This window comes from Lasioglossum baleicum, chromosome 10 (genome assembly GCF_051020765.1).
Source record: "Lasioglossum baleicum chromosome 10, iyLasBale1, whole genome shotgun sequence".
Lineage (NCBI taxonomy): Eukaryota > Metazoa > Arthropoda > Insecta > Hymenoptera > Halictidae > Lasioglossum > Lasioglossum baleicum.
The window spans coordinates 794,735-811,168 of NC_134938.1; the positions used below are offsets into that span (position 1 = coordinate 794,735).

At 40.8% G+C, this 16,434-nt stretch overlaps 2 protein-coding genes across 2 annotated transcripts; one reads left to right on the top strand and one right to left on the bottom strand.

The window, feature by feature from the left end:
- Positions 1-6,552: 6,552 nt before the first annotated feature.
- LOC143212787 (uncharacterized) lies at positions 6,553-9,037 on the top strand. The gene is made up of 2 exons (XM_076431922.1): positions 6,553-7,056; positions 8,134-9,037. Exons 1-2 carry the CDS (start codon positions 6,925-6,927, stop codon positions 8,656-8,658), a joined length of 657 nt encoding a protein of 218 aa, XP_076288037.1. The 5' UTR covers positions 6,553-6,924; the 3' UTR covers positions 8,659-9,037.
- Positions 9,038-10,883: 1,846 nt separating this feature from the next.
- Positions 10,884-15,409, bottom strand: LOC143212544 (uncharacterized). Its single transcript, XM_076431454.1, has 4 exons — positions 15,251-15,409; positions 13,447-13,723; positions 12,437-12,886; positions 10,884-11,551 (listed from the first exon to the last, which is right to left on the bottom strand). The coding sequence occupies exons 1-4, from the start codon at positions 15,260-15,262 to the stop codon at positions 11,298-11,300; spliced, it is 993 nt and encodes a 330-aa protein (XP_076287569.1). The 5' UTR covers positions 15,263-15,409; the 3' UTR covers positions 10,884-11,297.
- Between the last annotated feature and the right edge of the window lie 1,025 nt (positions 15,410-16,434).

Sequence of the window (16,434 nt, forward strand, 5' to 3'; positions counted from 1 at the left end):
GTCCCAGAATCCTCTCGCGAAAGTGTTTCGTCTTGGACCGGAAAACACGGGCAGTTTCCGTCGGATATTCCCCGAATCTCGGACGAGAACGGAAGCTGGGGACGGAAGCCTCCGCTTTAAATAAGCCTGCAGTTTGCTATCGTCCACAAGCACTGGGTCAACCGCGTCTCGTGCCAACACACACACACACACACACACACACTATCCTTCCACCCTTTTCCACGTTTTCTTCCTCGACCTTCGTGTAGAGCGTCGCGACGCCTACAGATTACCACTCCCACGCCCTCAACTTGTGAACGTGGCTGTTTTCTCAAAACTAGCAGCTTCAACAATCCAATCATCTGTAGAATCTTCGGAAATTTTTTTTGGAAATTAGTGCAACGTAGATTTGAAGATCGAAGCTTCCCCTGTAAAACAAGACTTTAAAAATTGATCTACGATTTTTTCTGGTCGAGTTATCAAATTTTGAATGACAGGTGTCCCGCAAAACCGAAGACACGAGAGTCTCGTAAACAGTGTATGTTCAACTGCCTGTAGAATCATTGCAAAATTTTTTTTGGAAATGAAATCAATGTGAGGTTGAAGGCCAAAGCTCTCCCTTTGCAACGAGACCTCCAAAATTGAGCTGCGATTTTTTTCGGTCGAGTTATCATACTTTGAATGAAGGCCGTACCAGCAACCCTATAATATAATCAATCGTCGTATCAATTTCGGTCCCCATTTTTCTTGCATAAAACAGCCGAAAAAAATCGTAGATCAATTTTCAAGGACTCTTTGGAAAAAGAAAGGTTCAATCTTGAAATCCGTGTTGGATTCACTGTTTAAAAAAATTTTCCAAATATTTACAGCGGTTTGAATTCGGCGATCGGTGGCATGAAAGCGAGGATGAATGTCAAAGGCGGAGTTAACGGGAGTTTGATGGAAGGGAATTTGCGAAAGTAAATTAAACGAGCGGGAAGAAGACGAGCGGGATCGTAACGAGAACGAATGGGAAACCAATAGCTGACATTCCCAAGAGTCGATAAGACGGCGACGACGGTGTGAATCTGTTAAAACGCTGGAGGGACGAAAGTGATTGAAGAACGAGCGAATGGTTTCTAATTTATCGTTTACGATTCGACGGTGTTTGGATCGCGTAGATAATCAGAGAAGATGGTCTCGAAACATTTCGGAAACTGTCTACGCGATTGTTGTTCGGACTGAAATTTTCGCGCAGTCGCCACGCGTGTATTCGCAAGGTTCGCTGGGACTTTGTCGAGCGGAAAAACGTTTATCCGTGGCGGGAATTTCCACACAGAGTCAAAGAGTTTCGTTCCCGTCGTCGATTTCCTGGTTCGGGGAATTCGTAAATACAGACGCCACTCTATTCCGCGAGGCAATTCCCTAACAAATACAATGAACGTAATGACGGGGACGTTCAAAGAAGTTTCTCCAGGTCGGAGTACCGGTGTTTATGATAATCTTCCTGTTTTTCGAACGAGCGCCCGGTTCGTCGTTGTAGAACATTTTAAAAGTATTATATATTATTTGCTGTTCTTCAGACTTTTATGCAAAATCTCATTTCAAAACGTTTAACAGTCCTTCTAGGAGAAATTAATAAAAATGAGTAGCGAATGGCGTCCGAAACGTGCACTACAAAAGAAAATATAGCTTTCGGAATTTTCGTTATATTTACTTGACAAAAATCACAGATGTGGTCCAAGTATCAACAAATATGTGTGCAAATTTTGAATCCAAAAAGTTTAATAGTTCTGCTGAGAAAAATTATTAAAAATGAGTAGAATGGCGTCCGAAACGTGTACTACAAAAGAAAACATACCTTACAGAATTTTCAGTATTTTCACTTGAAAAAACTCACAGGTGTGGTCCAAGTATCAGTAAATATGTGTGCAAAATTTCAATCCAAAAGGTTTAATAGTTCTCCCACGAGAAATTATTAAAAATGAGTAGCGAATTGCGCCCGAAAAATTGTGCACTGCAAAAGAAAATATAGCTTTCGGAATTTTCGTTATTTTTGCCTGAAAAAAATCAGATATGTGGTCCAAGTATCAGTAAATACGTGTGCAAAATCTCAATCCAAAACGATCGATAGGTTCTCTGTAAAAAATTGTGAAAAGAGACACAAAGTGATCTATGTTTCTGAAAACTGATTTATCCCAGTAAATCGATGGTGAGGATGCAGGATTTTGACAGCGACCTACTGGTTCTTTACGGGGGGGGGGGGGGGGCGCGGCGCCATGCTGGGCAAGTTAACAACGAATCCCAATAAACGGGGCAATTTTCTGGTAACACGGAGAAAAACAGGGGGAAGTCGTTGGTCGACTGGTAATTCTCGTAATGGCGTAACGCGTTCCGGGGTCTGGATGCACTTTACTCTAATGCACTCGGCCCTGCGACCACCGACAATGCGCAGCCCCGGGGCTCTCGGAAATAATACAGTAGCAATTTTACCGTCGGCTCGGCTACCAATTAATACGCGTTTTAATGTTTCCACCGTTCGCTTGTGTAACTTCCTCTCTTAAACGGTTGTAATTCGCTGTTCGATGGACGTCGCCCATTGACAGTTGTCTGGACACGGTCTGTACACTCAACACCTCAAATTCTTTTATCCTATATTTAACTAACCTAAGGCCATAAACACCTTGCTAATTAAATTCCAGCACAGTGTACATTCATTACCAGACTACGGATTTTATGCATTTATGACAAAAATTGTTACGTATAATTTAAAGCACTGCACATATCCAAAAGATTTAAAGACATGAGCGTATCGGTTTCAGCTCAATCAGATAATTATAATTACAAGAAGAAGGAAAGTTTTATTTCGCCCTGTGTCTTGCAATCAATGCAAACATTTTTTACTTTTCTTTTCATTACATAAATATTTGCAGAATTGGGCATAAATTTTATTTAAATAAAATTTTCGAATATATAGTGGGTTTTTTCCAAGTGGGTTTTAAACCTACTTTATTCGACATTTTTGCATGGTTGTAAGGTCAATGAAACCCATAGAAACTCGTGAAAATTATTTCAGGGTGTGTTCTAGTAGTTTCTAAACAATCAATAAATTCTGGAGTACACCTGTGATTTTTTCCAAGTAAAAATATTCAAAATTCCACCTAACTACATACAGGGTGTCCCACGTAACACTTTTCACAATTTTTCAATCAAGTGCCTGCGATAATTTCACAAAAAAATATTTTAAACAAAAGTCGATTAGTTTTCGATTTGCTATACATTGCAATAAAAAAAGTTGGAAAATTTTCTTTTTAATTATTGCCGAGGCCACTTTCATTTTTTAAAATGGTACTTCAAGGTCATCCGAAGGTCATGATATACTAGGTCGTTGAATTCGTCTTGATACGGGCTATAATACTGTTAAGTCAAAAATACCAACTGCCATTTAAAAAAAAGAAGATGGCCTTGACAATACTAAAAAAAAATTACGAACTTTTTTTTATTACAATGTATAGCCAATCGAAAACTGATCGACTTTTGTTTAAAATATTTTTTTGTCAGATTATCGCAAGTACTTGAAAAATCGTGAAAAGTGCTACGCGGGACACCCTGTATATTTTTGTATGGAGTTAAAAATTTCGACTGCATACCAACATTACATTGCCTACGTTAATTTCGCGAATTCGAACAAATTTTTCCGCACACATATTCCTCAATTCACACTTAAGAGAAAATGCAAAAACATGCAACACACATTGCAACCCTTCACCGCAATTAACAGCTGTTCCCTCCACGTGCGAGAGAGTTCCGCCCACGCGATCGTGCGGCTCGTTATAGGGAGTTCTTTTTTCCACGGTGTTATATCACGGGGCACTATCGACCCAGGTCACGGTCTTGAAACCACGAGCATTATCCTGAGGAATCAAAGGTCGTTACGGTAGGTCGCATGGAATGCAATTTTGTAGAACATTGTCTGGAGTGGGGGGGAGGTGGGGGTAGAGTCAGAAAACTAACGAACGTTGTAGCTCTACGTGACGCGTGTCAAAAACGATGTCGAGTCGACGAAGGGAATTTTTGATGGAAAGATCGAGAGATGCGTGAGATCGAGGAACAAGCAGGTCGTGGATGCAGCGATGTAACGGTGCATCACGGCTGCGAAACAGAGATTCAATGGGCGTTCGTGACTACAGCGCGAAGCGACGAGCAACGCCCGATAATGCGAAGATTTTATGGCCGGACTACGATAAGAGCTCCGGTTCGTGAATAGGATGTCAGCGCACCCCCCCCCCCAGGCAGCTTCGTTGAGGATTTATCCGGATTTTACAGCCTGCATACTATTGTGTTCGAAACATTGGAATGCGAAAAGTGCACTGGGTCAGTACATGCTGAAGGGAAATTCGAGATTTAATCAATTTTTGCGGATACAGGCAGATTGCAGGCAAATTGCAGGCAGATTGCAGACAGATTGCAATCAGATTGCAGGCAGATTGCAGTCAGATTGTAGTCAGATTGTAGGCAGAACAGCCTGTTTTTTTTTACAATTTTAGAAACCACGTGAGCGACAAGTCTAATCTTGACAAATAAGAAGTAGTGTGAAATTTAGAATGACAGCTTTTAATGTAAGACACATTACCAGGCATTGTTACTTCTTTTACATAGATTATTGAGCGTCGGTTTTTAAAAGTCTGGGGAGCTACGCGGATCGGTCATTCCGCATTACGCGAAGCATCGATCTGGAGACTGTTGCAAATTATGTACAAAGAAAGCCCGTAGCTCCGCGAGATCCAGTGTCTCAAGGCTATTAATCTTCGTCCAGTGCCCGGTTTCCGTCAGATTAGGGCGTCTTTGTATTTCTACAATGGCGTAGCGGCACGTTGGAACGCTGCGATCATTATTTACAGAAAATGAGAGAACGAAAAGTTCCATCCCCAGTCGCCTGGGTGCAATAATTGAAGTCTATCGGGCGAGATCTTATTCAATCCTCAATCATTGTCTCTTCAATTTCATCTCTCGAACCTTCCTTTAGATAAATCGGAGAATGTTCTACGGTAAATTACGAAGAATTCGTTTTCTAAATTTTTTTCTCGTAACTTTCAAGGTTGTCAATGTTTTTTCTTCAAAATAATTATACATATACAGGGTATCCTAAAATTCCTTCAACATCCGGAAATGGGAGGTTCCTGAGATCATTTGAAGCAACATTTTCCTTTGAAAAAATAGCGTCCGCGGCTTTGTTAAGGAGTTATTAACGAAAAACACGACTGTGCCAACAGGCGTCTAGGTCGCGCTCTGATTGGTTCGTGTTTTTCGTTAATAACTCCTTAACGAAGCCGCGGACGGCATTTTTGCAAAGAAAAATGTTGCTTCAAATGATCTCAGGAGTCTCCTATTTCCGGATGTTGAAGGAATTTTGAAGCACCCTGTATATATTCTTTCTGAATAAATTTGAAGAAAAGTGACACTTAAGCGAGACACCATTTACAACAAGAATGGAGTCTGCATGGTTATTTTGCACAGACTGTGGAACACGGCGATTATAACAACGGGCATGTTGAACGCACATGTTCGACAAGCTCCGTCGGCGTAGCGAGCTAAACGATCGGTCGTGTTCAGAATTAGGTGTACCATTTATTCAACAAGCGCGACTGAAAATTGTCTCTGATAGGAACTTGTCCCGTGAAACCGGTAATCGGATTTGCCTCCCGGAGAAGCGCGTCCGCGCGAGTCATTAAACATTTATGTTTTATAACAGAGCGCGATCGTGCGTGAGATTTTCACGATCGATATCACGGCGGTCCCGCAAATTAATAATCGGCTGGAGAGAGAAAGAGAGAAAAAAAATGTATCTCGCCGTGAACTTGTTAAAAAAAGCAAACCGTGGTTAGCGAACCATTTTGTGCTGCCCGAAAAATTTCAACTCAAATAATAATATATAACTTGCATTATATGTAATATTATGTATTGCTATAAATAGATAAATACAGAGTTGGTCAAAAATTTGATTTAAATAAAAATTTCGAACAAAGTGGATTTTTTCCAAGATGGTTTTAAACCCACATTATTCGAAATTTTGTTTTAAATCAAATTTTTTCCCAACTCTGAATAAATATTCAATATACTATATACACGTATTTTTATAAATTAATAGATATAGATATACCGGGTGAACCACGAACCGTCATCAGTGGAGATTGCTCTGTTATTAGCTGGCCGATCGAAAATGTTTTTATCAGCTTTTGCATGGTTTCAAAAGAACGTGATTATAGCAAAGTTTTGTAAAAAAAGAATTTTAAAAGCAATCTTTTGCAATTTTTTAAATATTATGATACGTTTCCGAATTCGCCTCAAAATCCTCTAACAGATAGGCGTAAAAAAATTGTATGTTTATTTGCAAAAAATTCAAGGTGACCTCGAAAAAACATTTAAAAAAAAGAGTTGACAACAAATTTTTTATAATCACGTTAAAGCTCTCTTGAAACCATGCAAAAGCTGATAAAAACATTTTCGATCGTTTTCTGGAGAATCCAAATCTGCAATGATAAATGGGGGTTTCGATTTAAGTTTTTTATCTTACCCCACCCCCACCCCCTGGGGTCGAGTTTGGTATCATTGGATGTCCCCCTTCGCGACGAACAACTTTCATTACAAACTCGTTTGATCCGATGCATAGTTCTCGAGATATTTCAATGTCGTCAGATAAAATGGACTCCATGTGTTTGAAGACTCGCGAATCGAATTATGACACGTCGACGTCAGCGCGTGACCGACGGTGGGCCGCTTATCTTTGCGTGAATTCGATCCGTGCTTTCGCGACGAAAGATATTCGATTGTTGAAGGCAGCCGCAATATATATGCCAATTTTGCAATTTCCCGAATCTATCGCTAATCCCACTGATCTACGTGACGATATTACTTTGTTTATCTGGTAATATTTACACACGATTTCGGTATATAAAGTGGTCGAGTATGATTGGTAGCATTGAGTCTCGCTTTCCTAATTGTGCATTGCGGAATTTTCCAAGTCGCAACATTTTTTCGCGAATTATGGAAGGACGGAAAGCTGTTTGTTTGTGCCTGCTAGCCCTCGCTTGTCTACAAGTAGGTATTTTCAGAACAATATGGAAATAAGAGAGTAGAGTTGTCCAGTCAATTTTTATAACAATTTACAAATAAGAGAATAGAGTATTCAGTCAATTAATGTTAATTCACGTTGAAAGAGAAACGAATTTTTAATCACTAAGCTCTTTCATACTTGAGAATAATAGCGTCGACCACCTTTTGTGCTGTTCTTCTGTGAAACAATACCGCGGTCTACTTGATATTCGTTGTGAATTGTTTTCCAACTCGTTATACTCATAGCAATTTTTTGAAATATTTTGCCACCTACAAAAATTCGTCCATCACGAATCTAAACACAGTTTAATTTAAGAATAATAACATTTGCAATTTATATTGAAAGAATTTTCGGGTATATTGGGAATTAAAGAATGAGTTGTTCTTTTTTACCACGCTTATATTAGCTTGCCGAGTTGTCGTTGCTATATGCGTTAAATCTTGTAATCGGATTTTAAACGACTTCCCGATGAGCTAGAGACTTGAAACTTTAAAAATATCTCAGAACTGGATGACAATGCAATATTAAAAAACAAATTTAAAAAAAACACTGTGCGTCTAGGAGAAAAAAAAATTTTTATACGTCACATCTCGCCGCGCGACGCTCGATAGTACGTGATCGCGTTCAGCGATCCCCACTCCGTGCGCCAGCGCTCCCTACTCCACTGCTTGTTCTCACTCCAACTCATCCCCACTCCACTGGCCCACTTCGCACCGAAGCAGCTCAGTGTGGTGTTCCGTTCATTCAGTTCCATTTTGGACAATTTCGGAGTCCATCAAGAGACGTCGCGTCGTCTCTCGGAGTCATCCCCTCATTCTATCTCGCGTATTTCCATATCTTGCGTTTCTATGTATATCTTACTATTTCATACCAGTATTACTATATCTTGCGTTCCATTTAAAAAAGATGAAAAAAGTAGAAAAGAAAAAGCGCTCCACGCTTTTATTTCGAGTCCCTAATGTCTAAAAAGATTATTTTCTCCTTTTTAGTGCATTTTAATATAAGCGTGGTTTTTAAATAGATTTTTTTATATATCTTTTTTTTAACTGTTATTTGTGCAGGCAATTCAGAATATTTCTGCGACGAAAGCGCTTCTCGAAAGCGTACTTGGCGACCTGAGACCATCGGATTGCGACAGCCCCTATGGGATTATTGGTGAAAATCCGGCGCCATTGCCAACTTCAAAATTCGAGCTCGCTGCTGAATTGCTGCACATTCGACGACTGCTCGAACGTGGTTGCAGGACTTTCGGTTCACCTTTGAATGGGCCTTTGAGTGGAGCTTTAGGTTCACCTTTGAATGGGCCTTTGAGTGGAGGTTTAAGTTCACCTTTGAATGGGCCTTTGAGTGGAATTTTAGGTTCACCTTTGAATGGGCCTTTGAGTGGAGGTTTAAGTTCGCCATTGAACGGAGCTTTCAGTTCACCTTTGAATGGAGCTTTAAGTTCATCCTCGGATGGAGTTTTGGCTGGAGGTTTAAGTTCACCAGTAGGTGGACTTCTAAGTTCTTCATCTTTGGGTTCAGGACTTACTAATTTTCCACCGAACATTCTCCATGGCAGTTTTTCAGGATTGTTGCATAGATAATTTTCTACCTTGAAGTAAGATGCAGAGCCTTTAGTTAAGTTCAACTGCAGTATGCAGAATTATTGCATAATTCCCTATCTTGCAAATTTATGGAGTACCTCACGAAGTTAACTCAGCACGATTGTATGTTTGTTGCACTCTGATTGTAAATCGTTAGGATATAAATTAATCATTGATTGATTTTTAAGCGAACTGTATGAACAAAATAAAATAGTGCAAGAATTAACCTATGGTGTTTATTCAAAAAAGTAAATGTGAACGTCTTCCATGGCTTTGTAAGAGGTTTGCGAGAGCTTCGTAATTATTAAAATTACACAAATCAGTAATTTTACAATCTAAATCGGTCATCTAAAAATTCTAATAAGTGCAAATAATAATTTTGAACGTATAAATTATATAATATCATTATAATTATAAATATATACATATATATAATGTAAACATATTGAAAGGAAATAAAATTTCGTGAAAATTCGATAATATTTCTAAACGTACAAGAGTTGAATATTGCACGACAGCACTTTTCAGGTGTCTACGAGAAGGGGTTCACGGGCAAAAATCAAAATCCACGATGACTATGGTCGGACAAGGTTGAAATTGTGAGACGGACAAACACATTCGTCGCCTCTTGTCCGGCAAAAGTCCATAGCGAGCGAGCTCTCGACACAGTCCGTTTGCCCCGTGAAAGCAACACGGTAATAATTGAGTTTCATGTTTAATCGCATGGTTTAGGTTCGGCTTGTTTGCTATGATTTAACCCAAAGTAGAGGTTGCGCCAGCCGCTAGATCGCTCGGATCGCGAGCCTAACTAGATTAACGGGATAAATATCACTTCATTACAGTGGCGATGCTGTCGTTCGAAACAATACCCAGAGTCCACTGGGTGTCGCAAATCAAACAACGCGACTATACCACGAGCCCTTTATTCACCGAAAATCCTCTCTCGCCTGATTCCTGTTTACCTCGGCTCTGCAGCCACCTTCTTCTCTTTATCGGCCGAATACGCCATTTTCTCGAACACCCGTTTCACCTCTTTTCGATTCAACTCGTTAACTCTCCTGATTTTTTGCTGTGAAATTTCAGCTTGCGACGCAACGCGGTATTCATTCTGCCTATTTTTATTTTAATAAAATTTTTGCCCAACTCTGCTGCCAGGTGTCTACCATGATTAAAATAGTTGGTATCTTTACAGAAAATCATTAAGGGATTTTGACCAATTTTTATTTTCCACGAAAATCCAGTCAGGCTGAACATTGCGAGGCAACGAGCCAAAGGATTAAATGTAGCGAGCGTTTTCCCGACCGATTAAATGTAAACAATGTCTCGTCGTCGGTTTATTAAAAGAACAGGAGAAAAACTAGATTATGCAGAGACAGTCGAACGACAAAGAGCGATAACAAGATTAGCATTGCAGCTCGCAAGAAAGTGTTCAGGCATCAATGCCAACGACTGCGCGTGGTTCCCGTCGTCCTTGCACAATTTTTCCCTTCCTTGTTTCGTATCAGCACGATCGCCAACGCACGCAATGTCAACGAATGCGCTGCCTCCTGCCACCATACCGGTCCTATCGGTGCACACTATAAAACTCTCTTTAGAAAGGCTGGACTCGAGCTGACAGGGTTATCTATTCTAATTCTGTCACGGCTATTCTTCTCATTTTTCTCCCGAGTCCATCAAATCTGCATTCTAACCGATAAAAAATGCTCTCCAATAATTACCTGCATTATCGGACATGTAATTATCCTTTCGGTTAACAGCTCGATTGAAAAAAAATATATAAAAACAAAACTTTTCAAGAACCACGCTTATATTAAAATGCACTAATTAGAAGGAGAAAATAATTTTTTTTAGGCATTATAATGACTATAAATAAAAGCGTGGAGTGCTAAACTATTTTGACGTAATCTTCGCGAACGCTCCACGCTTTTATTTATAGCCACTATAATGCCTAAAAAAATTATTCTCTCATTTTTAGTGCATTTTAGCGCGGAGTGGAAATCGCTGAACGCGATGACGTAATATTAATATTAAAATCTTTTTTCTACTGAACGCACAGTTTTTAAAAAAATTTGTTTTTTAATATTGCATTGTCATCCAGTTCTGAGCTATGTTTAAAGTTTCAAGTCTCTAGCTCATCGGGAACTGATTTGAAATTCGATTACAAGATTTGACGCATACAACAACTCGGCAAGCTAATATAAGCGTGGTAAAAAGAAATGCACATATTTTTCGTTAATGTTTATTGCGAGGAAAGTAACGAAATTTCAGGAAATACTTTTTGTTCCGACATTTTCCAAATTTTTGCGAGAACCGTTCGTTTCACGGGAAAAGGTAATAAAATATAAAATACGCAGCCAGTCCAGAACTACAGGTTTTGTCTAAAATATTTTTCGATACAGTCAACCATTTAAAAGTTATATTTGTTTTTGCAAAAATGTTGTTCAAGTGTGAATTGGAGTCACCGTGGTGCACATGCACTTCACGCGCCGATGCACACAAGTTGCACCGGTTCTTAGAGATTTTTCGCGGTATACGTGGCTCATGGCAATGGATAAAGTCTAGTTAATAAAGATGTGAGGGTTCCGTGGACGTTTTCGAGTAAATTGACCACTGGCAACCGTGTCGGCCCGTCGAAACGGTTAGGGTAGCGGGTGGATGAGCAACGCGGATGCAGCATCGCCGGAAACGGTTGCAGCGGGGTCGGAAGCGTGAGCGGTGGATGCAGTTACCGCTGATACGACGATGCTACTTGTCGCTGTCTCGGCGGTCGCTGCGATTCTAGCTGCAGGTGTAATCAAATTAACCTTCGCCGACGTGGAAACTGTGGAATTTCCAGAAGTGGAAACGGTCGCCGTGCTGGACGCCGAGATCTCTTGATTTGGCTCCGGTGCATCTAAAAACAACACTGCTGTGCACACGCTAACGACACAACAAAACTCCTGGCCGTTAACTAACGCGACAATTAACCATAAGGGGACCATCAAGAGATTTATTCAATTATGTATGTTGCCTGGTAAAACGTTTCTACGTATCTCCTCTTCATCGTAGAACAGGAATAATCCTCTTCATCATAAAACAGGAATAATCCTCTCCATAATAGAAGATGAATAATCCTCTTCATCGTAGAACAGGAATAATCGTCTTCATAATAGAAGAAGAATAATCCTCTCCATAATAGAAGAAGAATAATCTGCTTCATCATAGAAGAAGAATAATCCTCTTCATCATAGAAGAAGAATAATCCTCTTCATCATAGAAGAAGAATAATCCTCTTCATCATAGAAGAAGAATAATCCTCCTAATCATAGAAGAAGAATAATCCTCCTCATCATAGAAGAAGAATAATCCTCTTCATCATAGAAGAAGAATAATATTCCTCTTCATCATAGAAGAAGAATAGAAATATTCTGCATCGATTGTGAGGAGCAGTAGTTCAATAAAAATTCATTTAACCCCTTAATGATCTTTCTACATTGAAGACGAATTTTTAAATACTTTTCAGTATTTATTATCGAGTTATTTCATTCAACATTTCATTATTCAAGTTCTTCATAAATCCACGGTCTAATCACACAAAATCTCCTGCACAGGTTTTATTTCAACATTAAGAACAACAATAACAATGTCATTAAATTGACCCACCAAACCTTTAACTGGACTCATTTATCATCCGCAGCGAGATACATAGTTTAACCTTGTCAAAATGCACGAGGACCACACGGATGCTGATTGGATGACGTCATAATGCTCAGAAATGGTTAGGGTGTTTAAGATTTACCTGTGGTCGAAGCAGTTTCGTTGCCAAGTTCTCCATCTGCAGCTAACGAGTCGATTGCAGTGGCTGTGCCAATGACGCCAGTGTCTTCCCCTGCAATGGGAGCAACTGTCGGGACATTGGTAGTGGGTATCGGTGGAGCGGTAGGACCAACAATGATGATGGGCCCGGTCGAGGGACCTATTACAGCCTTTGCTGACGCTACTCCTATTGTTTCTTTAATTGTCGAGACTTCTGTGTCTTCGATAACAACAGATGCTGACGGCGCAACAGCTCCCTTTGTTCCAGCTGACGGTGCATTGTCGGCGATTGCAGCCGAAGGAGCGACCAGGGTCACCGGACCCGATGACGCTCCCCTAATGATCACCGAATCTTCCAAGTTAGCCACCTCCGTTGCATCCTTGGGTAAGCTTGCCTCCGCACCTTTCGGCAGATTAGGCTCCTCCGTCGCGTCTGAGGATGAGGATCAAAGTGTACAACTCATTTTCAAAAATTTTTCTTTGAGAAACTATTAAAATTTTTCGATTGAAATTTTCCATGCATATTCATCGGTGTTTGAAGTACACCCGTGATTTTTTCCAAGTAAAAATATTCAAAATTACACGAGTTACATATTTTTTCAACTAATTCCTTCAACTATCCTGTCCACTGACATAGCAGATCGGCTATATATGGCGTTTAATAAATTCTTCGGTTTATGCGTGTCATAAAATGCGCGCGTGAGGCAATGGTACAGTGTAAATGTTACCCTGGTTGCGCAACTGAAGCTAGCTACAGGAATAGAATCGCGAAGAATTCTGTTTGCTTGAAAGTATACTGTCAGAATATCTGCAATATTTTTTTCTGATAAGATATGCGTATGTTGCAAATCTCATATTTAACCCAAGTGTTTGTTGCTGCACATGATGCGTGACATTTAATAAAATGTGAGAGCACAATAATTAAAAATCAGCAAGAATGTGGCCTGAAGAATCCTCCTCAGGAGCGATTTCAACGCAAAAATAATTACCTACTTGTTTTTAATGGGGGATCATTGATACTAGCTGCATCCACAGGTGAAAGGACGGTGACAGGCCCTGAAGAGGATCCTTCAACAATGGTGGTCCCAGTGACAGGACCAGCTACTATCGTAGCTACCTCTTCATCTTCCAATTGGCTGATTGCAGGTACGAGTCCATAAACCGGCGCAACGAATACCGGCGATTCCGATTGCCCAACGCCCACTATTTCACGGTACTGGTAGCTGGCAGTGCAAACGGATGTTAGGAGAATCGATGCCACCAACCGCAGCTGAAAACGGATAAGGCGTGATTTATTAAGACGAGTGTCACAACGCGTTATCGCCGCAACGCTTGTATGTACCTACGTGGGACAACGCGACACAATTGTTCGAATGCTTTCGCGTAATTTCCCTCGTAAATCTGTCGTATTATAACCGTTTCCTACTGATATCAGCTCGAACTGTGGACAATTGCTAGATTTTGTAGAGGATTTCAAGGATGATGTAGGGTCTCTTCAGAAGTTTAATGATTTCCATGGGGTTCCTACAGGATTCCAGGATGGTATCGCTATGGGGGTCCTAGGGGATTTGAAAGAGGATGGTTATAGGGTTTCTTCCGAATTTTAAATAGGATTTTTATAGGATCCCTAGGGGATTCCAAGATGGGATTTCCATAAGGGTCCCAGTGGACTTCAAAGAGGATTTCTATAGGGTCTAGGATTTCTAGGGGATCCCAAAGAAGATAGCCATAGGGTACCTTCAGAATTTTGAAGAAGATTTCTATATGTGTCCTATAGGATTCCAAGATGGGATTTCTATATGTGTCCTAGAGGACTTAAAGATGTTGCCATACAGTAGCCTCATAGGGTACCAACAATTACGATCCATGGACCCAAGTCATTTGGCAAGCTATTGTGCGAAACCGGACGGCTGAGGCATCATTGATCACTGTTTAGCCAACAATCAATGAGTTCGGGTGCTATCAGAGGTCCAGGCAATTCGAAAACAGTATCCGGTACGCGTCGGTGTCTCATCCCGGTGGTCACGGGTCGAGTCGCACGCATCAATTTGCATAACTAGATTCCCTGCAGACGTGTCGTGCATGAACACATCATCACTGGCACCGGAAGGCTACGGGAGCACGTGGGTCGCATTCGGCGAAACATTTTGTCTGGGGTGCTAGGATGGATACGCTATCTTCAAGACTACCTCAAAGACATAGCTCGTCATTATGGCAACTTTAAATCGTGCTTCATGATGGAATCTTTCTATTTTAAAAGAGATATAAGCAAGAGCTGTCACTCCAACGTCTCCAACTGATCAACGAAGAGGCTTGCCATCAAGCAACGTCTCCAACTGACAACGAGGATGCGATCAATGATGAAGCTGATGGTCCAGCAACCTCTCCAGCTGATCAATGGAGAAGCTTCGGAATGCAGCTCCGCGAGGACTGCAACATCAAATAAATTGCGGCGACCAGATCCCGGAGTCTTCTTAACTGAAATCGATAGATTACTCGACTTAATCAAAGTTACAGCACAAGGCCATACGTTTCAATTATCCGGCTGACTCCGAATTCCTGGTCGTCGCCAGGTTTATATATCAAGAGACACTGGTCAGAGATAGGGTGCCATTCATATTTCACGGACGACACCGGGAGTGTATTATATGGTGAGGGGGTGGGGCGGGGGGTGGGATAGGGGCTAACAGATTAAAGTTTTCTCATCAGGAGCACACCGCGAGGATTTCCTTTTCGTAACAATCTTTCCTTCGACTGGCCACGATAAAGTTTTCTCCCCCTCCTTTCCCTTGCTTACCAGCAACTTCATGGCGGCGGCTGCTGCTCCACTCTCCCACGACGTCCTCTCCTATTATTATTATATCCTCTCTTCGGTCTGTTCTCTATAGAGGATCCTTTTTCTGACGCACTACCGAGCATTCGCTATACTGATCCTTCTCGAACCGGATTGCTACCGTTATATACTCGATTACGTGTAACCTCTCGTTGTGATGAGCTTCCAAAGAGAAAGGTCAACGTGGTAGTAGTTTTTACTGTGCGACACTTAGGCATTCCAATGGAAACCGGAACCGTCGCGTTCGACTGGTCTAGATGATCTGAAAAGCGACAATGTTGGAAAGATAATAGGCGACTGGCATCAGTGTCCAGGTTCTTCATCATGAGTATGATCACGAGTATACCATCATAAGTTGATCATGAATAAGATCATGAGTATGATCATGAGTACACATCATATGTAGACCATCATTATTATGATCATGAGTAGACATCATGAGTATGATGATGAGTAGACCATCATGAGTATGATCACGAGTAGACCATCATGAGTATGATCATGTGTAGACCATCATCGGTATGATCATGAATAGACATCATGTGTAGACCATCATCATTATGATCATGAGTAGACATCATGTGTAGACCATCATTAGTATGATCATGAGTAGACCATCATGTTTACAATCAAGCTGGCAGCAGTGAACTAATTAGAGGAATTGAGAAGTATATTGATATGAAAATTTATGAGAGAAGGAATACATGTTCGATTTCATTGTCTGGCAAATGGAGTTGGGCTGACAATGAGCAGTTAATCTAGAACGTTCTAGCACAGTAGTCTAACTGAGCATGGTACTGTCAGACCTTGCATCATGCCTTGCTAGCACTACCCTCGTAGGCGTCTTGCAGATGAATAATGAGGATCCTTGATGAAGTAACAGAACAAACTAGATCAGAATATTTAAGAGAATCGTCGAATCCTCATTCGGAGCATCCGAATCATCGATCACTATACCCTGGGGTGCTTCAAACAGTTGCATTTATGAACAATTGGACCATGTTTACATGCCACTTTTGTGACATCTAGTGGCTCAGAAGATGATCTGACTTGTGAGTCTTCACCAGTCTCATTTTTTCCCAAACACCATTAGAGAAGGTTCACCGAAAGGGTAGCTAATGGTTGTCGATAGCAATCTCGAACGAAGC

Coding starts and splice junctions, on each gene's coding strand:
- LOC143212787 (XM_076431922.1), top strand. CDS start 6,925: ATGATTGGTAGCATTGAGTCTCGCTTTCCTAATTGTGCATTGCGGAAT. Junction 7,057..8,133: donor TAGCCCTCGCTTGTCTACAA/GTAGGTATTTTC, acceptor TTATTTGTGCAG/GCAATTCAGAATATTTCTGC.
- LOC143212544 (XM_076431454.1), bottom strand. Junction 12,887..13,446: donor TGATCCCCCATTAAAAACAA/GTAGGTAATTAT, acceptor CCTCATCCTCAG/ACGCGACGGAGGAGCCTAAT. Junction 11,552..12,436: donor CGAAACTGCTTCGACCACAG/GTAAATCTTAAA, acceptor TGTTGTTTTTAG/ATGCACCGGAGCCAAATCAA.